General features: G+C 40.2%; 1 protein-coding gene across 1 annotated transcript in view; it reads left to right on the forward strand.

Annotated features, from left to right (window-relative positions):
• Window positions 1–24,887, forward strand: part of LOC129783214 (amyloid-beta A4 precursor protein-binding family A member 1-like) — a 78,298-nt gene extending 53,411 nt beyond the window's left edge. The window contains 7 exon segments of the mRNA XM_055793092.1: window positions 2,094–2,180; window positions 2,820–3,005; window positions 15,905–16,084; window positions 16,857–17,069; window positions 20,019–20,138; window positions 20,786–20,926; window positions 21,296–24,887. Of these exon segments, the coding sequence (XP_055649067.1) occupies window positions 2,094–2,180; window positions 2,820–3,005; window positions 15,905–16,084; window positions 16,857–17,069; window positions 20,019–20,138; window positions 20,786–20,926; window positions 21,296–21,367 (999 nt within the window). The 3' untranslated portion in view covers window positions 21,368–24,887.
• Window positions 24,888–25,137: the final 250 nt, after the last annotated feature.

Raw genomic sequence — 25,137 nt, forward strand, 5'->3', positions numbered from 1 at the left:
AAGAGGTTTTCATGGGATTGGGATGAAATATATTTGGGTATAAAGCAGTTAGAGCTATGCCACAATGAGAGACAGGACACTGCTTGATGCAAGCAAGATGTCAATTTATTGTACACAATCACGAGTTTATATATGTTTTCAGAAGCTGCGCGCTTCAAACAGATTGGTTCTTTAAGCTAAGCATTACAAACTAGGCAATCCCTGATTGGTGGTTAACTGCAAAGGACACTTTAAGTGTTTACAGTCATCAATTAACAGCAAGGTGTTACCTCTTCTTGGGCCATCCCTTCCTCTCTCAGCATGACTCATCCTGTTAATTGTTATCTATTCACACTCCTTGTCCTCCCAGGGTTTGTGACCTACAAGCTGGAGCACATTCCCCTCAGCTAACTGATTGCCACACATGGTCCTAATTTCCAGGCCCACTCCTGCAGAGTTACAGTAATACTGCTTCATGATAAAAGACAATATCAGGTGTTTATGAAGTATATTATCTCCCCCATTCTTGGAAGAATGAAATGGTATAGAAATATCTTTATGAAGGTATCACAGAAAATTCTGGTCTCCAAATGTATGGGTGTATTCACATAGGAGGAGGTGTAGTTGGGGGAAGAAGGGCTCAGTCATATATAACTTCTATTTTCTTTACAGGAAAATTTAACATATTTTTGTATTTGGGATTAAAGATTGCATGCTTTGGGGTTTATGATTCCATGTGTGTGAGACCATTAAGCAATTTGTATTTAAATTCTTTAAATCTGAGAAAGTTGGAATAATAATGGGTGGGTTTCTTTTCTTGCATCTTATACTGACTTTGCCTTGGAGGAGACACTCTCAATTTGTACTGCTGTAAATGAGGAAAGGCTTTTGGAGAGTGGGGGAGGAAACTGTTTCTTCAGAGTAATGTTTAAATGGGGGGGAAAAATCCTTTTATATACTCTTCTGGTGCAGATCTCTCTTCATTTATTAAAAACTGTTAAACGTGAAATTTCTTTTTTTTCCTTAAGCCAAAAAGCAAAGGAGGAAATTAATGTAAGCAGAGATTAATCCATAACTACTAATAAATTGAACCCTGTCATTAGTGTATAGATTCCTGTTTGACTTAAGAGTCTTTGCAAGTTCTTCTCTAACTATTTTCCATCTCTGTTTATTACATGCTAAACAGATGGCCCAGAAATTAGCCAAAGGCAGGAAGAAGGTGCAATACAACTACCATCGGCTTGATGTTATGTCTGTTCTTTTGTTTGCTTTGTTGGGTTTTTTTGCCTTTTTATTTTGTGCTTTGCTTTTCTGCATCCAGCAAGGCTTTTTTAGTTTTATTTCTGAACTACCATACCTGTTAACATTTCTCAGAAATCAATTGCCTTGTTTGTTATCATTAGTCATTGCTTATCATTAGGCATTTTGTGTTAGAAATAGTGTAAAGGTTGGATTTATCAAAGGGATACAGGTAGTACCGAAAATGCATACCAAAGAAATAGCACTGATGTGTCATAGGTTTTATTCTGTAAACTGGTAAAATAAAAAGAAAATGCTTTTTTATTCCTCTATATAGATTGATTCACAGCTGTGTCAAATAACAGAAAAAGTATAGACACTCAATTATATGCTGACTCATATTTTAGTAATATGATTATGGAGTTCTTAAATAGTTATCAGATTTTTTTAAAAGGCATTTAAAATTACAAGCATTTGCTTTTTGTTCACAAGGGTACGACTTCTGGAGGGAGTTAGCAGGTTAATAGTATGTTGTCTGACTGTGAAGACTCTTGCCAGAACTGCACTATAAGTTATTTTAAACTGCACCTGTGGTCCACATTTTTCTATTTTTCTGAGCAGCCACTGTTCTTAAGCCCTTGTATGGGAAGGGAGGTCAGAGTGTTTTTTATGGGATTTAAAATTTTACAAATTGCATCTAATCCACTTTCCTATCTAATACAGGGTTTCCAGATCTTTTTGTTTATCTTTAGCTTCTGCAATGTAATACTTTATTTTTAATTGCTGTTCTGGTGACTGTGTCTTGTTTGTGATCTAATATCATCATTATTAAGGCTTTTACCTAATGTTATTGACTCTATTCCATTTATTTGCAGGCTCCAGAAGGTGAATCTCAACCCGTGACTGAAGTGGACCTCTTAATTTCTACACAGAGAATAAAAGTATTGAATGCAGACACACAGGTATGGACAAAGAAGCACCTTTGCCAAGTCAGACCTTGTCAGTGTTATAATAATAGTCCTTTGAAATAAACCTTCATCTACCTGCCAAAATTTGACTTTCAGGGGGTGCTGTCTCTTATAGTTCCCTCTAAGACTTCCTGGTCAGAAATCTATGCTCAAGAACCACGTCACACATGGAATTAACCATAGTTATCTGACTGATTTGGCAGGTATGCTAATTGCAGTCAGCCCAAAAGACAAGAAGCTTTCTTCACATTATACAGCATTCTAGGCAGTCTAGTACCATAACATGACAAGTGCCAATTGTCCCCAGACAAGCCTGAAATATTTGGTTGTGATAACTAATTTGAAGGCCTTAGTCCTCAGCATGTTGTGCGTGTTCAGGCCAAGATACCAAAGTCTTTGTGTTCTTTTCCACAGTAACTTTCATTTTCAAAATGTGCTTTTTTTGGTTTGCTTTTTCTGAAAGTGAGTCTGTTGGATCCTCGGTACTTCCTTTCATACGGGAGACTTTTGTCCTTTTTGAATACATTTACTTAATAAAGGTGTCATACTGTCATTAATCTCTTTATAAAACACCAAAAGTGCAATAAGAATTTGTTTAAAATAGCATCTGATGCCATTTTTCCTATCCTCCAGGAAACTATGATGGATCATCCTCTAAGGACCATTTCTTACATTGCAGATATAGGGAATATAGTTGTTCTGATGGCTCGTAGACGAATGCCACGATCAAATTCCCAGGATAATGTGGAAGCATCTCACCCCTCCCAAGATGGAAAAAGGCAATACAAAATGATTTGCCATGTCTTCGAGTCTGAGGATGTAAGGATTTTTTTATCTTGTGATTTTTCTAGGAGAAAAAATGTGAGCACATCTTGACAGGCTTGAAAGTCTATACTAAATGGCCCTGTTTGGCTTGTTTGTTAATTGCATAGGAATATTTCATCTAAGTAGCAGAACTTGCTTTCTCTTTGCATAATGGAACCCAATGTTTTACTTGTAAATTCAGTATTTATAAACTCCTTTTTTTAAAAAAACTAAATGTAATACTTTCCTAGAGACAATGAGGAGCGGATTCTAAAAGAACACTGTTGCCACAGCTTATATATACCAGCTCAGGATCTGTGAGAGTGAGCATCCATGAAAGCAGCTTATTTTCATAGGGAGCTTCCATTCCCTAGTGTTGCCACAAGAATTGCTGATATATGACATAAAGGGGTGTTCTGGGGTTTTTTTTTTGTTTATTTGGTCTTCCTTTTGATATGATGATGGAGTTCAGAAGGAGTAGCTGAAATTATTTCCCACACTCAGTATGATCCAGTGGTGCCCAGTGACAGGACAAGAAGCAATGGGCACAAATGGAAACACAGAAAATTCCACTGAAACCATAAAACACACTTTTTTACTGAGAGGGTGTGGTCAAATACCAGAACAGGTTGCTCAGAAAGGTTGTGGAATCTCTATCCTTGTGGATATTCAAAAACCCAACTGGACACAGTTGTGGGCAACCCGGTCTAGTGGACCCTACTTGAAGCAGAGGGCATGGACTAGATAACCTACAGAGGTCCCTTCTAACCTCAAGCATTCTGTGATTATGTGATTTGTGATTATTTTATGATTCTTGTCCAGGACACAAAGCTTCTTTTAAGGAGGCCATTAAAAAAAAGACCTTTATAAACTTAAAACTAAAAATTAAAACAGAATAAATAGTTCAAGTTGGAAGGAACACACAATGATCATTTAGTCCAACTGCCTGATCATTTCAGGGCTGACCAAAAGTTAAAGCATGTTGTGAAGGACAATGTCCAAATGCCTCTTAAACGTGGACAGTCATAGAGGATCAGCTACCTCTCTAGGAAGCCTTTGCCAGTGTTTGACCACCCTCTTGGCAAAGAAATGCTTCCTAATGACCAGCCTAAACCTCCCCTGGTACAGCTTTAAACCATTCCCACACATCCTGTCACTGGATACCAGGGAGAAGAGATCAGCACCTCCCTCTCCACTTCCCCTCCTCAGGAAGCTGTAGAGAGCAATGAGATCACCCCTCAGCCTCCTTTTCCCCAAACTAGACAAACCCAGTGTCGTCAGCCGCTCCTCATAGGACATGCTTTCCATCCCCTTCCACCAGCTTTGTTGCCCTCCTCTGGATGCATTCAAGGACCTTAACATGTTTTTTAAATTGTGGGGCCCAGAACTGCACACAACACTCAAGGTGGGGCCACACTGGTGCTGAATACAGAGGGATAATCACCTCTCTTGACCAGCTGGTTATGCTGTGTTTAATGCATCCCAGAATGCGGTTTGCCCTTTTGGCTGCCAGGGCACACTGCCTGTAGAGGAATGAAACTGGGTTAATTAGCATTGATAATATACAACTGTGGGCTGGCTTCAGGGGCAGTGGGACGGCTGATGTAGATAAGGTGCAGCTGTGGCTGGTTAAGTTAAGAAGTTGGGCAGCCAATGAAGAGAGAGAAGCCAAGGAGGAGAGAGAGTGCCCTGAGTGAGGAGAGACTAGGAGAAGGCAGCAGAGGGACTGGCATGAAGAGTATGTTGGTATGAGATGGTAAAAAGACCTTGTTGCAGCTGGCTAGTTTGGAGAGTGCTGCAACAACTGCTGACTCATATTGCGCCTCCTGTCTACCAGCACCCCCAGATCCCTTTCTGCAGGGCTGCTCTCCAGCCACTAGTCTCCCAATCTACACTCTGTCCCAGGTGCAGAACCCAGCATTTGGTCTTGTTAAATTTCATGCCATTGATGATTGCCCAATACTCCAATCTATCCAGATCCCTCTTCAAGGCCTCTTGTCACTTGAGAGAATCTACAGCACCTCCCAGTTTGGTATTATCATCCACTAAGCTGGTGACCTTAATGTATAAGGATATCAAATTAGTTAGACAGGACTTTCCCTTTGTGACCCCATGTTGACTGTGCCTGGTGAGTGTGTTGTTCTTTAAATGCCTTTCAGTAGCACCCAGTATGATCTTCTCCATAATTTATGCAGGTACTGAGGTTAGACTATCAGGTCTGTGGTTTCCTGGGTCTTCCCTCATGCCCTTCTTGTAAATTGGAATAACTTTGGCTAGCTTCCAGTCAGTGGGCACCTCCTCGGATTCCCAAGACCTTTGGTGGATGATTGTGAGGGGGTCCTGCTATGGCATCTGCAAGTCCTTCAGTACTCAGGGATGAATCCCATTAGGCCCTATGGACTTATGAGCTGATACAACTGGTCCCTTACAATTTCAGTGTCCACAAATGGAAAGTCATGGCTCCCACATTCATGGTCCTTCGACTTAGGGGCCTGGGCAGCCCAAGGTCTGTCAGTATTATTAAAGACTGAGGCAAAAAAACCCAAACATTGAATACCTCTGCTTGTTCTTCATCCCTATTAGTCAGATGACATCTTCAACAAGTATCAGTCCAATGTTTTCTTTAGACCTCCTCTTGCTATTAACATATTTTAAAAAGCCTTTCTTGTTGTCTGACACAACCCTGGCCAGTTTCAATTCTAGTTGAGCTTTGGCCTTTCATGTCTTCTCCCTGCAAATATGAACCATGGTTCTGTAATCTTCCTGCAAAGCCTGACCTCGTTTCCAGAGATCATAGTTTCTTTTTCTGCCTGAGTTCCAAGAGGAGTTCCCTGTTCAGCCAAGCTGGTCTTCTGCCCCACTTGCCTGATTTGTGACACAATGGGATTGCCTGCTCCTGTGCTTCTAAAAGGTGGTTCTTAAAGAGTGACCAGCACTTGTGGACTCCTAAGACCTCAAAAGCAGATTCCAAGATACTCTGCTAAATAGCTCCCTAAATAGCTTAAAATTTGCTCTCTTGAAGTCCAGGGTAGCAACTCTGCTGTCCTTTTTTCTCCTTCCACCAAAAAATTTAAACTCAACCATTTCATGATCGCTGTGGCTAAGACAGCCATCTACCATCACATCCCCCATGAGTCCTTCTCTATTCACAAGTCTAGGAGGGCATCTTTTCCTAGTTGGCTCACTGAGTATTTATGACAAGAAGCTATCTCCTACAAACTTCAAGAATTTCCAGGACCTGCTTGTCACAGCGGTATTATATTCCCAGTTGATGTCCGGGAGTTGAAATCTCCCATAAGGACAAGGGCTACCAATCCTGAATTTTCTCCTCATTGCCTATAGAATAACTCATCACTGCTTATATGCTGGCTGGATGATCAGTAGTAGACACCCACTACACCACCTCTTTTGTTTTCCCTAATCCTCACCCAGAGGTTCTCAGTCACATCTTCCCTAACTGTAAGGGCTGTATAATCAAACCACTCCCTTATGTATAGTGGGACACCTCCACTTCTCCTGCCCTGCCTATCCCTTCTCTACAGCCTGTAGCCCTCCATCCCAGCACTCCAATAATTGGACTTATTCCACCAAGTCTCACTAATACCAATAGTATCATAGCTCTAGGAGCTGACCAATGCTTCCAGCTCATCCTGTTTTTTTTCTCATACTGCGTGCATTGGTGTACAAGCATTTCAGATATGCTCCTGAGACCTTCATGCTCCCAGGAGCAGTGCAAATGTTCCCACTAGCATTGCCACCCTCAGGCAATGCCATGCCAACCCTTCGTTTACCTCCTGAAGCTCATTTTCATAGGGAGCTTCTATTCCCTAGTATTGCCACGAGGATCGCTGATATATGCCATAAACAATTGTTTTGGGCTTTTTTTGTTTGGTTGGTTTTCCTTTTGATATGATGATGGAGTTCAGAAGGAGTAGCTGAAATTATTCCCTTTCCAAAAAAAAGCCCGGTGTATAATGTTGGGAATTCCAGTAGAGTATCCTTTGTAATTACAAAGTCTCTTTATAATTCCTCAGTTGCTGTTTAAATCAGGTGATGGTCATCTTCCTCTTCATTGTTATCAATTTGGGAAAAATGCCCTCTCAGACAGTTGTGGATGTCCCATTCACACCCACTATTACACTCACCCACTGTGGTGGGTTGGCCTTGGCTTGCTGCTAGGTGCCCACCAACCTGTTGGAAGAAGGGTTCGCCGGAGTCAAGAAGACGCTCAATATGAGTTATGCATCTTGCTCAACTTTATTAGTTTCTAACATTACTTATATAGAACCGATACACATGCATATTCGTAAAGCAGAAATATAATTGGTTAGTAGTCTCTAAACACGCGTGGTTCTCACGCTCCTAATTATCATGACTAAAATAAGCATTCTATCCATGTAGCTAATTGTGTTGCTGTGCTTCAGCCTTGTAGTTTGTTACTCCCTATTTTCCCATACTGGTCCCTATCTTTCTTGGCCCTGCACCTGCTTTCCCAGCAGCTGTATCTTGTTACAGCCACGGCCTGTTGGCACAACATAATTACTTGGTCTCAGGATTCAAGAATAGCTCAAGGCTACCTTTCTTGTTAACTTCAGCACAGCAACTTCAGCACAATTCTGATTACAGGCCTATTCTAATACCAGGCCTGGATTGTGCAGATCTTCAGAGATTCTAAGGCCATGCTTCTGCAGCCATTCTTCTACACCAACCCACTGTCTCACTCTCCCTCCTTGGCGGGACAGGGGGAGAATATAAGATTAAAAGCTTGTGGGTCAAGAGAATGGCAGTTTAGTGAAGAAAAGCAAAGGTTGCGTGCAGAATCAAATCAAAGCAAAAAGATTTATTCTCTACTTCCCATCAGCAGGCAATGTCCAGCCACTTCTTGGGAAGTAGGGCCTCAGTATGCGTAGCGGTTGCTTCGGGAGACAAATGCCTGAATAATGAATACCTCCCCTCTCCTCCTTTCTCTCAGCTTTTCTTGCTGAGCAAGACATCATATGATATGGAATAGCCCTTTGGTCAGTTTGGGTCACCTGTCCTGGCTATGTCCCTTCCCAACCTCTTGCCCACCCTCAGCCTACTGGCCTTTGGGGGCAGGGAGGGTTGGAGAGACAACCTTGATGTTGTGCCAGCACTGTTCAGCAGTAGCTAAAGCACTGATGTGTTATCTACACTGTTCTAGCTAAAAATACAAAGCCCAGCACTGAGGGCTGCTGTGGAGAAAGTTAACTCCATGCCAGCCAGACCCAAAACACCCACTCACACTAGCATCTTATCATCTGTTCTTACCCAGACCATTTTACCAAGTGTGGGTGCATGAGCACCCCCACAGAGGGCTGAGTTGTCTGTTATCAAACCTGATGTCCTGTCCTCACTAATTAAAACCCAAACATTTTGAGAAAGAAATATCAATGCACATAACTTGCTGATTTTATATAGTTTATTTTTCTTGAAAAAAACAGTTGGTGGACTGTCACAAATGGCGTTCCTCAGGGCTCAGTATACGGCACAATCCTGTTTAAAAATTTTATCAATGATCTGGATGAAGAAATTGAATGCACCCTCAGTAAGTTTGCAGATGATAGCAAGTTGCATGGAGAGTGTTGATCTGCTTGAGGGCAGGAAGGCTCTTCAGAGGGATCTAGACAGGCTGGGTCGATAGGCAGAGGCCAACTGTATGAGGTTCAACAAGAAGAAGTGCCAGGTCTTGCACTAGGGTCACAACAACCCCACACAATGCTAAAGGCTTGGGGAAGAGTGGCTGGAAAGCTGCCTGGCAGAAAAGGACCTGGGGGTGTTGGTCGACAGCTGGCCAAACATGAGCCATCCGTGTGCCCAGGTGGCCAAGAAGGCCAACAGCATCCTGTCCTGTATCCAAAATATTGTGGCCAGCAGGACTAGGGAAGTGATCGTACCCCTGTACTTGGTGCTGATGAGGCCACACCTTAGATACTGTGTTCAGTGTTGGGCCCCTCACTACAGGGAAGATATTGAGGTGCTGGAGAGTGCCCAGAGAAGGGAAACAAAGCTGGTGAAGGAGCTAGAGAACGAGTCTTACGAGGAGCAGCTGAGGGAACTGGGGTTGTTTAGCCTGGGGAAAAGGAGGCTGAGGGGAGACCTTATTGCTCTCTACAACTACCTGAAAGGAGTGTTAAAGGGAAATTTCACACAGATGTGGGCACCACTAGGCTTGCTTTAATCACAACTCGGAGTTGGGCCACCACCTCAGTAAGTGGCAGAGAACAAAGGGATGCAGCACAGCTTATATACACTTATCAAATCATTAGTCAGTGTCCAAAGTTTTTAGAAGTTTCCTTTGGTCTTGTCAGTTCTGTGAATCTATCATCTGACTCTGTCCCAGTTGATTCATCTATTCAGTTCCAGTGTCTGCCTTGGTTCCAAGGTCCTCCTCAGATCATGATCTTTCTGCCTGCTTTAACTCACACAATCCTTCAAGCACACTTAGTCTTTGAACAAGCAATTCCTATTCACATATACTGATTTTTTTTCTAAAAGCACCTGTGTTTCTGAGAGCACCTGTGCACACAAATTGATCATCTATTGTTTTTCTATTCTCCCACTGGTTAACTTGACTGGGTTTTAAACCAGCCTTGGATTAGGGCTATAGAAGAGATGAGGCCTGGTTCTGCCATTTAGTAGCTTCAGCACTTTAAATTTCTTAATTCAAAATACATTTTCTTTAATGGGAGATTGTTGGGAGGTAGGTGTTAGTCTTTTTCCTCCCAGGTAACAAGTGATAGGACAAGATGAAACGACCTCAAGTTGTGCCAGGGAAGGTTTAAGCTGGATATTAGGAAACATTTCTTCACCGAAAGAGGTGTCAAGCATTAGAACAGGCTGCCCAGGGAAGTGATTGAGTCACCATCCCTGGAGGTATTTAGAAAATGCATAGATGTGGTGCTTAGGGACATGATTTAGTCATGGATTTGGCAGTCCTGGGTTAACTGTTGGACTTGATGATCTTAAAGCTCTTTTCCAACTTAAATGACTCTATGATTCTCTGATATTTGTGTCAATCATGATCCTTTCTGTGCCAGAAAATATTATTCTGGAAAGTACGACATGTCTTTAGGTCTAAAAAAAGAATTGATAACTTAATAGTCTGAACATATTCTGAGGATTTTCAGGACATGAGCATTCCACAGTCATAGAAAAAATTAAAAATAGCTTATAAACATTGTAAAAAATCCAAACGAGTAGGAAAAAATATAACTCAGAAAGAGCTAAGATAGAAATATATCTGTTAGCAGCAAAGAGATTTCTACACTAAAGAGCTTGTAAATCAAATGGAGTAGTAAAGCCTCTTTTATATATAAATTTCACATATTTCTCTGTCATCTTTTCTTCTTCTGGGACAGTTGGGTATCTAGAAGACTTTATCTAGTTAAGCTGACTACGATCCTTCTTAAGCTTTCAGATGGGTGATGGTCAAAATGTGTCCCTGCTTGGAACTGTCTTTATCTTAAAAAAAAATGCAACAACAACAGATTTTCCAAGTATAGTTGGTACTGGATATTCAGAACAGCTCAGCTCCTAAAACATGGCCAAATTCTGGTTGTCTAAATGGCAGCTGATCTCTTCTTGGATGTCCATGTTGGTATATGCACCTGAATGTACAAGTCCATATTTATCTCCTCTCTTGCAGATAGTGCGCTGAACTAATGAGTTGCAGTGCACTCAACTTCTTGCCATATTGTTCTTGCCATCAAATTGTTTTTATTTGAAAGTTTGCAAAATAGTGGAAGTCCAAACTCTGTGTGCTGTTGACCTTTTCAGTGCCAGCGATCATGGTTTTGTCATCTACATGTTTAGAGCTAGCTTGAGTAGATGTAAGATACAAACAGTTTTTATTTGGGGATTGGGAACCTTTTCCTCACTGGGTCCTGAATTGGACTGTATGTAAAAACAGTTTAGCTGTGTTCCTACATCCCCAGCACACCCCCACACCATAGGCTATGGAGTCCTCCTGTCCTCTTTCCCCCCTCTTCCCTCTAACCAGAAATACACACCAGAGGGCAGTTTCATTCCACACTGTGACCAGCACCCCTACACTCCACAGTGCTTCCTGCACCCAACAGTCTGGTTATGCACAGCACTGTTCCACACTGTTTCCTGCACTGCTCTCATCAGCTCTGTGCTCATGCCATGTTGCTTTCCGCTTGTAAACAATATGTATATCATTCTAAATTTACCTTGATCACCTCACAATAAAGGATTCCACTAGCCTGCTCTTTTCAGCTGCTTCCTTGCATGTCACAGAGATTAGAGCTTTCCTTTTACATGCCTTTGTTTTTCTACTATTACCAGTAGCAGGTGGTAGGAGCTAGAATCATAGAATGGTTTGGGTTGGAAGGGACTTTTAAACATCATCTAGTCCAACCTCTTGCCATGGACAGGGACATCTTTCACTAGATCAGGTTGCTCAAAGCCCCTTTCAACCTGACTTTGAACACTTCCAATGATGGGATATTGACACCCTGCCCCTTGACCAGTATCAGTGGTGTAGACAGACTGCCAACACCATGCCCTTGACCAATATCAACAGCATAGACAGACTGCCAACACCCTGCCTCCTGACTGACATCGGCAGCATAGGCAGGATGCCACCCACATTATTCAAGTATGGTATAATTCTCTCAAATCACAGTACCATTGGTGGAGCCATGGGGTGGCACGACTCTTACCCACATTCAAAAGGCATTTGCACAATTGGCTGTTGCTGCCAGATGACCTGGACACCAAGTGTCCCTGGCAGGCCACCAGAGCCATGGCATCACTTATGATCCTGTGTTTGCTATTGGCGATCAGGTGAGTTGCCATATTGATACTGAAAAACCGGCAAAAAGAAAACCCTCTAGACTTCATTTTGTAAGTTTAGAAGGCAGGCATTCTTTATTGCAGCGCTGGGAGCATGGAGATTAGCATCTCAAATCATGCGCACCTATCTGACCAGCGTTCCTCAATTTATTACAACAAAACATACATATTCATCATATTTCCCTGAAATCTAATACATATTATAACTACTTCCCCAAAATGATTTACATATGTGTAAGGCACTTGGGTATGCACACTTCGCTCCTGGGGGTCTTCCTTGGGATATTTTGAGACCCCTGGTGGTCGACAAGTCGGTGAACTTCAGCTGAACTTTCTTGGGGAACATGCGTACTACTTGTTCTTATGTAACTTAATTTGTTCTCTGCACTATATGGTTTTGACTGCAGTGCTCCATTACCCCACTTCTCTTGTCTATTGTTATATCCCAGGTGTCTCAGAAAGCTAGCTACATCTTAGTGAGCTTATTCAATAGGTCGAATTAATCATTGCTTTAATTTCAGCCTCTGTTAGTGATTCTTTATATCTTAATTATATTAGTATGGACGTGTTGTTGCTCATCTTTCCTACTGCCTCAGTAAAGCTTTGTTTTACAACACATTGTCAGACTCCATTACCATTTGGATCACAGACATCTGCAACTTCTCTGGGCAACCTGTTCCAGTGCCTTACCACCCTCACTGTAAAAAATTTTCTTCCTTATATCTAATCTAAATCTACTCTCTCTCACTTTAAAACTTTTGTCCCCTGTCATGTCACTACAGGCCTTGGTAAAAAGTCTCTCTCCATCTTTCTTATAAGCCCCTTTTCTATATTGAAAGTCCACAATAAGGTCTCCCAAGAACCTTATCTTCTCCAGGCTGAACAACCCCAACTGTCTCAGCCTTTCTTCATAGGAGTTTTCCAGCCTTCTAATAATTTTTGTGGACCTCCTCTGGACCCGCTCTAACAGGTCCATGTTTGTCTTGTACTGAGGACCCCAGAGCTGAATACAGTACTCCAGGTGAGCTCTCGCCAGAGCAGAGTAGAGGGGCAGAATGACCTGCTGGCCATGCTTCTTTTGATGCAGCCCAGGATACGATTGGCTTTATGGGCTGCAAGCATGCATTGCTGGCTCATGTCCAATTTTTCATCCACTGATATCCCCAAGTCCTTCTCCACAGGGCTTGCTCTCAATCAATTCAGCAGCCAGTCTGTACTGATACTGGGGGTTGCCCCAACTGAGGTGCAGGACCTTGCACTTGGCCTTGTTGAACTTCATGAGGTTTGCATGGGCCCACTCCTCAAGCCTGTCAAGGTCCCTATGGATGGCATCCCTTCCCTCTAGTTTATCAACTGCACCACTCAGCTTGGTGTCATCTGCAAACTTGCTGAAGATACACTCAATCCCACTATCTATGTCATTAATGAAGATATTAAACATTATTGGTCTCAGTACAGACTCTTGAGGGATACCACTTGTTACTGGTTTCCACACTGAGCCATTGACTGTAACTCTTTGGACATGGCTATCCAGCCAATTCATTATCCATCTAACAGTCCATCTGTCAAACCCATATCTCTCCAATTTAGTAGCAAGAATGTTGTGGGAGACAGCACCAAAGCCTTACAGAAGTCCAGGTAAATGGCATCCATAGCTCTTCCCTTGTCTACTGAAGCAGTCACTCCATCATAGAAGGCCACTAGATTAGTCAGGCATGATTTGCCCTAGGTTAAACCATATTGGCTGTCTCTAATCACCTCCCTATCTTCCATATATTTCTACATAAGTTCCAGGAGGATCTGTTCCATGATCTTACCAGGCATGGAGGTGAGGCTGACTGATTGGTTGTTCCTGGAGTCCCTCTTATTACATTTTTTTAAAAATGGGCGCAATATTCCCTTTTCCTCAGTCACTAGAACAGCTCACAGGGAGTAATGCAGCAGTGAGTGAAAGCTATGGATCATCCAGTAGCTTTAGGAGCAGAGCAGCCAAGAGCAAGCTATAGGCATAGGAGTGAGCCATATAGACTAGGCAGAGTGGGCTGGAAATCCACTGAACTTCATTCATGAAATTCAACAAGGACCAATGACAAGTCCTGCACCTAAGGAGGAAGAAACCCTGGCAACAAAACAGGCTGGGAACAGACTAGCTGGAGAGCAGCTCTGCTGAAAAGGCCCTGGGGGGGGTCTTGGAAGACAGCAATGCTGAACATGAGCCAGCAGTATGCCCTGGCAAGCAAAGATGGACAACAGCATCCTGGGCAGGATTAAAAAGAGCATAAGCAGTAAATTTCAGGGAATGATTCTTCCTCTCTAGTCAACACTCATTAGACCACCTCTAGAATACCATATCCAGTTTTGCCACCCCCCCCCCCACCTCACCCCCCCACCCCCCACCCCAATACAAGAAAAGCATTGACAAACTGGAGTGAGTTCAGCAGAAGGCCATCAGATGGTCAGGGGGCTGGAGCACTTGCCCTATGAGGAGAGGCTGAGAGTACAGGGCTTGTTCAGCCTGGAGAAGAGAAGGCTTCAGGGGGCTCTAACAGCAGCTTGCCAGTAGCCATGAGGAGATCATCAAGAAGACAGAGCCAGGCTCCTCACAGTGATGCATGGTGGGAGTATGAGAGCTAACCAGCATATGTTGAAACAAGAAAGGTTCAGACTGGATACAAGGAAAAACTTTTTCACCACAAGGACTGTCAAGCATTGGAATAGGTTGCCCAGAGAGGTTATATAGTCTGTCTCAAGATTTTCAATACCTAACTAAAAACTCTGAATAACCTGGTCTGACCTCGTAGATGATTGCTTTGAACAGGAGGTTGGGCTAGAGATCCTCTGAGGTCCCTTCCAACCTGAATGATTCTGTGATCATGGACCGCTTCCAGTCACATTAAGGACTGAATCTGCTCAATTGGCCAGTGGTTTCCACCCTTTCCATACTTTATCTGGCAGTAACTTCAAATATGATTGTGAGATTTTTAAAGGAAAGCATTGGTAAGAAGGAAGAGTAGGAAATACCATATATGTATCATAGCATAGCTAAGGTGGGACAGCACCTCTAGAGATTGTCTAGTTGAATACCCCCTGCTCAAGCAAGGTCCACTAGAACAAGTTGCCCAGGACTGTGTCCAGTTGGGTTTTGAATATCTCTAAGGATGGAGACTCCAAAACCTCTCTGGGTAACCCATTCCAATATAGAGTCACACCCTCATGGTAAAAAAAGTGTGTTCTAGGTTTAAGTGGAATTTTCTGTGTTTCTGTTTGTGCCCGTTGCCTCTTGTCTTGTCACTGGGCACCACTCAAAAGAGCCTGACTCCATCTTCTTTACATTCTTCCATCAGGTATTTGTGTTTATCTGTAAGATCCCCCTGATCTTTCTCTTCTCTAGGATGAACAGCCCCAGCTCTCTTAGCCTCTTCACATATGTCAGATGTTCCAGTCCCTGAACCATCTTTGTGGCCCTTCTCTGGACTCCAGTATGTCCATGTCTCTCTTGTACTGGGGAGCCCAGAACTGGACACAGGACTCCAGGTGTGGCCTCACCAGTGCTGAGTAGAGAGGAAGGATCACCTCCCTTGACCTGCTGTGAACACTCCTAATAAAGACCTTTTATAATAAAATACTTTTACCTTCTTTTAAAGGCCTTCTCATTATCTTTTAAAACACTGTTGTGTGTTTCCTAGAAGGTGGTGGGTTTTTTTATTCATGGCTTGCCTTTGTGAAAGTGAAAACTAGCACAGGTGAGAGCTCAAGTTCTCCCTCTGGAGTCTCAATTTCAAGTAATGCAATGGGTATACCTTTATGTTAGCAGTAGTTAGCTGTGAATGGAAGGCTTTACTTGTGTTTCTTATGTATAGTTACTTGTTTCATTGGGTTCACTGCATGGATGACTATGTTGATATACTGTTCTGCTTTTTTAATTATTACTTTAGGTTAATTTTTAAAAACATTTATTACATTTCCTTAACTTGTAGGCATGATCCATTTTGTAGTGTGTTTATAACAGAGAAAGTATCAGTGAATGAAAGCATTGGAATGTTTGATGTTCTTTTCTTCTTTGGGAATTACTACAGGCACAGCTGATTGCACAGTCTATAGGTCAAGCATTTAACGTGGCCTACCAGGAATTTCTGAGGGCAAATGGAATCAATCCAGAAGACCTAAGCCAGAAGGAATATAGTGACTTGCTCAATACCCAGGACATGTACAATGATGACCTGATTCATTTTTCCAAATCTGAAAACTGCAAAGATGTATGTCTCTGCTTTTTTTCCATAACACCACTAAGCTCATGTATCCTGAGTTCAGGTTTTCACTGGCAACAATCAGAAAGCTATTAGTGCTTCCAATAAATAACCTCACTGAGGTAATTTCTATTTTTCCCAGTAGGTTTATCCTGTGGGCAATTCTGTTTTAAAAGCAAGCAGTGAATCCTAAATTTATCAATAGTTGAATGATTACTGTCTCTGTGTGGTTTTTACCAAACAATTTTCTCATTTGAGACATTAGATGTCAGTGAAGTGAATATACAGTGGACAGTATAAAATTTTTGGAGGCACTGAGGTTGATAAGAGTGGCTGACCCCAGATTTTAGAAGTCTATATATTTGCTGCTGGTTTTATTAATAAAGATGAAGTAGTGTAACACTGCAACACACGGGTAGTTGTTTCCAAAAACACAGTCACAAGTACGTTAAATCCCTCCCTGACTTAGTTCTGTCCACCAGAGTCCATCATGCCAGGTTTTCTTCTATACCAGCTCCCTCCAGCCATATGAACTGATGAGTTCTATTTGGGGGGGATTTTGAATTAAACAAAATCTCTAGTTTTAATGTTATTTGGTGGTTGAAGGCATTTAAACTATATTAAACTATATACCCTATTGTGTTTTGCCTTTGAATAAGAAAGGCATTTTGCAAATAAGAAGCCTGTGTTTGTTTATATGGAAACATATGGGGGGTGGGATCATCAGTTCTATAGATGAGAAAAAAAGTTTTTGTTTGAAACTCTCTTTCTTATGATTCAGGTTTACATTGAAAAGCAAAAGGGAGAAATTCTAGGTATAGTGATCGTGGAATCTGGCTGGGGATCCATTTTGCCTACAGTTATCATAGCCAACATGATGCATGGAGGACCAGCAGAGAAGTCTGGGAAAGTAAATATAGGGGATCAGATCATGTCAATTAATGGGACCAGTTTGGTTGGCTTACCACTTTCAACATGCCAGAGCATTATAAAGGTACAAAGAATATTCCTGGATATTGCATGTTTTTAAACCTTTATTGGAGTCGTGGGAGAGCAAAAAGTATAGAACTATTTGTTGTCTAACTCTGATCTTGTGCATTTTATAGCAGTTTCCTTTTGATGACTTTAAAGTAGAGGGCAAATTCTGATTTACCTGTTTTCTGAGCCCTAAGAAGGGAACTATGCATTTAGCTGCTTAGATCAAGTCATGGTGCAGGACTTCAGGCCCCAAGGGAATATTTGGGACCAAAAGGAAGATGTTTGTTACTGTCTGGAGGCACCTAAACTTCATAGGGCAGTCTGAGACATAGGTGTCTAAAATCTACAATGGTGCAATTTTAGCCATTTAAATTATTCCTGTGATCTAGTTTCTAGAGAAGTGAGTATTTTTTTTCAAAAGATTGGGTTTTTAAAACATATTTTAACATTTTTCTGAACTTTGAATAAAAAAAAAAATTAAACCTATTTATTTTCTGTAGGAACAACTTGAGCGCATTGGAAAGTATAATGTTTCTTTGAATTTGGCTAAATGGTGGGAGTTTTTAATTGGAAGAACTTTTTTTTAATTGACATGAGAGCATGTAAATGCAAAAAGCAGGCTAGTCAACTGGAAATTAAGAGCCTCTGGGGTAGATGAAACATGCAAGAGTGAGTAATTAAACATCAAAGTTTTAGGAGGGCGAAAGATGCAATTTTTGAGAATGTTGGAAATTCAGCTAAATTGTCTTCTGGGTTACCTATTGAAATAGTCAAACACCACAGGACTGCTGCATATTGTAGCATGTAGACATGCAATGTAATGCTGTATATGACTATAGAAATCCTTCCGTGTCCCTGCTGGGTAGTGGTGTTCTGCAGTAAAAAAATGTTTGTTTAGTAATTCACAAAATAAGTATGTCTTTGTTGCCCATGAATTCCTTTCTTAATGCTTGAACTAAAAAATTCACTATAAAAACCTGATATTCTGGTTTCTGAAAATGTAAACACCGTGCCCTAACAAGTAATAGATATTTAAGTCTCTGAGAACAACCACTCTGGATTCCATTAATTCAAATGATATCTTGTGAATGCAGTATATTAAAACCTTGGTAACAGCACTCTTTTTTTTTTTCTTTTCTTTTTTTCTTTTTCCTGAAGCAGAAAAAAACCTTAAGTACCTCTGCACCAAATTCAGCAGAACAAAGCTCACCACCCTTCATGTTATCAGCTTTGTCTCATACTTATTTTCTATCCCATATCAGATTTATTTCTAAAACTGATATATGCTTTTCTCATACAGATGGACTTTTCCTGTGATGCATTAAGAATCTTCAGCACTTTCACAAAATGAAAACAATCAAAAAGCTAGCTTTGCTGTCTCCTGCCTTTAGAGGCCTTTCCACTCCTTTTTCATGAGGCTGTTACCAGAGGAACTGCTAGCCATTTATCTTTCTGTTAAGAAGGTAGTCGGTGCATTTGCAGGTCTTTATAGCCATACATCTAGAACTGTTTATGTAACATTTTTGGGTAACACAAATGAACCCCCAAATGAAACATCGGTCACCCAAGTATATATTTCAATGTTGCAGAAGTATCCTTTTTGTAAACTTTTTTAGTATTTTTTAGTATTCTATAAGGACTCCTATGAAAAGATAAGCATTTTATATAGATGAGAAGAATATCTTGCAAGTACTTCACATACGGTTATTTTTAAATTAGAGATGTAAGCCTTGTTACTAATTGACTATAAACCATTTACAAACTGACAGATCTAGGAAGAAACTTTCTATATGTGTTGGTTATTCCCTAATTATATTATGCTACTTCCATCTTTTTCAGAAGCATCTGATGCTAACTACTATCAGAAACAGATTCAGGGACTCTGCAACCATCATATCCAGGCAGTTAGAAGCATTGATTTTTCATCCCAGCAGAATGTTAGTCTCAAGTCTAGAGTTAGGCTCAGCAAAATCAGCAGCAGTAAACTGCATGTAGAGACATCAGTCTATTACCTTAGCTGTAATAGGAGTTATTTTCCTGAATGAAATCCTAATCTTGTTGAAGTCAGTGGCAAGCAACCCACTGTTTTCAATGGGACCCATATTTGACTTCGTGCATATGAAAGTCAAAAGCAGCTGTTGGAATTGGAATAAATGTTAACATGATTGAAGCTTGAAGCTGCCATATTCTCTACATAGCATCTCTTTCCCATATGGGTTCTATGTATTGAAGGCTAAACATGTGTAAATGCAACATTTAAGAGTAATGTGTATTCAGTTATATATAAAAAAGTAATCTAACATTGGAGTTGGTTTTATCTACAAGAAACAGCTCTGAATGCCTGAATATGTGTAACGGTCAGACTCTACAATTATCTCCAATTTTATGTTTGGGTTTTCCTTCTTCATTTAGTTCTTCTGGTAGCAAAGATATAAAGGTGAATGTGATAAATCCAGTTTAGAAGGGAGGGGTAATGTAAATGTGAGTATTGCTTATACATGGACTTGATGTTTGCATTACAGAAATGAATATAACTGCACCAGGAAAGCCACTTATTTGTATCTGTCTATCTTAGCTGCATATTTTAAATTTCATTTCCCAGCCAGAATGTTTGTCAATTTTCTGGTCAACTGCATAGACCTGCTTTTTATTTCCTTTGCTTCTTTAGAACAATAATTCGTGTTCTCAAACGAAGAAATTTCCAACAGGAAGCTAGATATCTTAAAACAACCACATCAGCTTATTGACAAGAAGAGGTTTATACTGCATCATTCAATTCACTGAGCATCCTTTTGCTTCTGTCTGGTATTCAGGAATCCTGTTTCATAATGATACATTCAAAGAACTGCTTATTCAGGGCTATTCCCATGTTAACATTCTAAGCATTGTTTTTCCGAGTGCTTATGTTAAATTGTTTCACCCCATTTTTGTCAGCATTTTTCATGGTGATGGTTATTTTTTTCAGGGTTTGAAAAACCAAGCCCAAGTTAAACTGAATGTAGTTAGATGTCCTCCGGTAACCACAGTCTTGATCAGGAGACCTGACCTCAGATACCAGTTAGGCTTCAGTGTACAGAATGGGATTGTAAGTAGCTTCCAGACCTTCTGGTGATGCTTTTACATATGTTAAGGTTTACATATGCAATGAATTGTGTTTTTTCCCTCACTGCAGCAGGGGCTCAGTATACATTTTAAGTCTAAGACACAAAAGCTGAACTGGTCAAAGTTATTCATCTGACTTTTTTCCAAGTCAAAAGCAGGGAAAGAAACTTTATTTCATAGCTTTAGAATCAATCAGGAGTAAAAAGGCTGGTTTAGGTTAAAGAAACAAAAGTGTATGGAGAAGGCTGCTTTCAGTCTGCATCATTTGTGTCTCTGACCAAACCATTGTATATGGTCTCAAAAGAAAGAGTCTGTCTTTGACTGTCTTTTAGTGCAAGGCTTATGCACTTTGAAGTTTTTGTAAACTATGCTTCTTCATACACTCTTAAATTTTCAAACCATGAAGTAACAAGTATTATACAGATAGCTTTTGGTGGATGGTTTCTTTTACTTTTGGAAGAGAATGTGTAGTACACATTATTAATATGCTAATAAATGTTACTTTGAATCAGTGAACCACTACATTTTAGACTTCCCTGCAAACACATGTATGTAAGTACTGAATTATCATTTGTGGTCAAAAGTCTCTGTTCCATATCAAAACTGATGATTTTGTCCTTTCCCTTCCAGATCTGTAGCCTTATGAGAGGAGGTATAGCAGAGCGAGGAGGAGTACGAGTTGGCCATCGTATCATTGAAATCAATGGGCAGAGTGTTGTAGCAACACCTCATGAAAAAATTGTTCACGTTCTCTCAAATGCTGTTGGTGAGGTAGGAGCAAGAAGTGTGCCTAGACAGTATTGCATATTGCGTCATCATTGCCTCTTTTGGGTTGTTACTGTTCAAACATAAATACTAGAAGTGAGAGTGAGAACCACCAAGGGTTTTCTTATTATTGAAGTGCCTACAACTTCAGATAAAATTGAGATGATTGGTAGATACTCAACACCTTAGATAATCCTTTTTCTCTAGACCTTAGTATGGATATGAAAATTATCAGGCTTTCCCTTTCCCTTCTGTCCTGTGTTACCTCATCTAGTTTCTTCCCTAGTACTCCCTAGGGCCTAGGCTATTGAACACTCATGGTTTTGGTAGCATGCCTAATAGGAGTATTGATTAACACATCTTATTACCTTCTAGATTCATATGAAGACCATGCCAGCTGCTATGTACAGACTGTTAACTGCGCAAGAGCAACCAGTTTATATCTAAAGCTGACATCTCACCTTCACAATATGCATGAAGGATAGTTTTCCTCATTACTACTTCTGTTTCTAGTTCTGCATTTGTATCCACAGATACATTTCTCTCTCTCCCCAACATTTGCTGTGTATAGAGGAGGAGGGAAAATATAGCCATGAGACTTTTTGGTTGCATCTCTATACAAATAAAGCTTTATGCAACTCCACACACAGGGTAAATAGCAACAGCAGCAGTGTCCATGGTAAAATTCACAAAAAGATGACTTACATGTCTATGAAGAATGAGTAACTGATGCTGTCATAAAACCAATTGTTCAAATGCACACCTTTTAGTTTCTATCCTTCAGTATAGTAGAACCCCAAAAGGTGCTCCATGAATTGGTATAGATAATGCAGTTTTGACATGTTTTGGCAAATAATTCAGGATATGTGATTTTTTGCAGTTGGGTTCCCTATTTTTCTAATCTTCGAAATACTTTTTTTTCAAATGCAATGTCTTTTATATGCTCATTTCAGAGGTTAAATGAGGCAGGAGGTGAGTGATCTCTAGATATCCAGCAAGAGTAATATTGAGGGGGTTTTCTGAGAAGCTATACATTCTAAGTTCTTAATTACAGATTTGGTACACACAACTGTGTGCTTGTGTATACTGACATTTTTAAATTGTGATTGATATTTATGAAGCTTGAAAATAATAGTTCTGCACACTAAGTAATTTTGTTACACTGAGCCAGTTTAAAAGTATTTTTTGTTGAAAGACATCTAGTTTTAATGGCATTTGTTTAGACAGATAAATGGGAGAAGTAAACGTAAGGTAGGAATAAATTTATTTATTTTGCTATGTAAGTTAATTTGTGTTTTGGTTTTCCATATGACAGAGAATGTGTGAGTATTACATGGATTTTTATGAAGAAATGTAGAGATGTATGAAATGCAGGATTTGATTGGTCTATAACTTATATCAGGGAAAAAGGGGAAAACCACTAAAATAATAAAGCAGCTGATGGCTCTTTTTCCTCAATAAGAAAACATTCTATTTTGTGTAGCTACATTTTGTCTGTACTGCATACTGCTGTTTACACTGAATTTGAACCATATATTTAGACCAGGCTGATGCACTGTATTTTCTGAAAGCAACAGTTTCTGCCTTGTCTTATTTTGATATAAAGGCTCGGTGTGATTAAAAACAAGATCAGAACACATATAGGGAAAAAAAAATCCCATCCTTTTAGCTTGAAAATGGTGTGATGCTTATAGCCATTAGTTTCTCAGTTACTGTGGAATGGACTGCGGAGTGCATTGTGTTTGGAAACTAGTAATGATACCTGGACTTTATTCCAGAGATTTTGTTTATATGTGTATACACATGCACACTTCTGTTGATGAGATCCATGAAAACTCTGTTTTTACCTGAGCACTTGGTTTCCATCTGTGGTCAGAGGTTTATTGTTGCCTTTCAGAAACCATGGACATACATGGGATGAACAGAGAGAAAGAGAAAATAAGCTTTATATTTCAACAGGCAGTAAGGGAGATAATAGAACAGAGCATAAGCTATTGTACTAATGAATACATTTTAGTTTGAAAATCAATGACTTGATTTACTGCAGTTCTTGTTGCATAATTCAATCTTGATCTCTGGAATAGCAGATTTTGCAAGCAAATGGTGTTAGTATTCCAGGTTAGTATTTACCTCTGCTATCAGACTGATGTAAATAGATTGTGAATGACTTGTGATTAGAATTTTTAATTGTAGATATCTGGATTATGGAGATAATTTGAAAATTTTCATAACTTCTTATAAATATAGTAATATATCTAAATATTATATATAAACATATATTGTTTAGTAGGTTATATACAGTGCAGCCTTTCCATGTTGCCTGAGGAAACTCAGTCTTGAAGACAGTTATCACACTTCTGATTCCTGCTGTGTTTTACACCCTCAACTTCACTTGTTTTTATGGTTCTGTCCAACTCATGTTGAGGGGTTTTCCCATTGACTTCAATGGGAGATGAAGAAAACCTAAGCACACAAAAAAATGAATAATTAAAAACAAGGCTGTTTTCCTGTAATTAAGCTTACACCTAGTTATAAGCACCAAAGTACCTAACCTGTTGACTTCATGGTAAACAGATGCTTAAAGCTAAGCATGTGAATGCTTATAGGATTGGAGTCTAGTAAAGAATCTTCATTGTTCCAAGTAATTGTAATATGTGTATTAAATTTCTACACTGGGAAGTTTCCAGTGTGCACTCCAGATAAGTCTTGTAAACAATCCCACAGTTTTAGTTTGCAAAAGTAAAGATAGTTGCAAGAAAAATGAGCTGTAAAGGAAGAGTTAACAGTTTTCTATAGTAGTGCAGTAGTTTATTAGATTAGATGTGTGAATTCTTCATGGATTCAAAAGAATAAACTGCCATTTTGCATTCTTTCTTCTGTATAAAGGTCTGAAAAGTTTTTTCCCTCTTCACTATTTACTATATTCTTATTAATGCTTCAATAGTTACATTAAGGATGAAACATTCTTCTTGGTTTTATTAGCAAGTTTCCCCAGTTGTTCTGAATCTTGTTTTGATTTGAGATTTGATTGGAATTTCCAGATTTGTTTTGTTTTGTGTGGTTTTTTCCTTAATTTTCTAAATGAATTCAGTTTCTGAAGATGGCAATGTGCATGAGATCTCTTGCACATATTTTGTGCAGTGCCTAAACTCTCTTGTATTATTGTTCTGTAAAAAGGTTGAATGGGAATTATTATAAAGTATTGGAAACACTGAACTTGGTGATCTCTGTCTCTGTGTAAATGAGCCTAGAATGTGAGTGTGCACATCTGAATGTAATTCCTCTGATGTTTTTTGTCAGAGGTCTTTGACCCTTTCTCTGTAATGGAACTGCAAAGGTTTCATTTGGGGGTGTGTGTGTGTGTGAGTTTGGGTTGAGGAGGAGTTGCCATCCATTTTGTTGTGATGTATTTACTGTGCTACATTCCTTTATTTAGCAGAGCACTAATGTCTATAAGAATTGTAAAAATAAAATATAGAACAAAAATACCTCAGACAAGGCTGAGAGTTTGCTGATAATAATTTAGGGCTTACCCCACCCCACCCCCACCCCCTCTTATTAAATATGTTATCACAGAGTCGCTACCACTGCTGCTGATTGGCTCAGCCTTGGCCAGCAGTGGATCTGTCTTGGAGACAGCTGTCGTTGGCTCTATCAGACATAGGGGAAGCTTCTAGCAGCTTCTCATAGAAGCCACCCCTGTAGCCCCCCTGCTATCAAAACCTTGCCATGCAAACCCAATACAACTGTGCTGCTTATGAGTCTGTTTCACTGTGCCTGGGAACATTTTGATAAAAGAACTAGCCATGCGCTTTCCCCTGGCATTGATGCCATTCCTTTGCTGGATGAGGCATCTTGTGGAGAGAATGAGGGATTACACCTCCCACTTCTTTGGGCTTGATGTGTCTAGTTTTGTTAAGTGGGCTCACAAGGTTCTTGTACATCCTTATGTAAACTTTTTGAATCTGTTATCTAACATTGTTGGCTTTTTATTGGGTGTGTGGAACTTGGTTTCATCTTGGCATAAGAGGAAACAACTTGTTAGTAAAGTGACAAAAAAACGTCCTGAGGTGGTTGATCTGTGGGTGGCAGGGTGTGTGGAAGGATTTGGGAAGGTTCCTAGGGTGGTTATCACCTCCCATAGGCTGGGATTTTATGCCTGAACAGCCATGTAATCCCATTGAATAGGTGTGCCACTTGATGGAAGGGTGCCTTCC

Source organism: Falco peregrinus, chromosome W (genome assembly GCF_023634155.1).
Source record: "Falco peregrinus isolate bFalPer1 chromosome W, bFalPer1.pri, whole genome shotgun sequence".
NCBI lineage: Eukaryota > Metazoa > Chordata > Aves > Falconiformes > Falconidae > Falco > Falco peregrinus.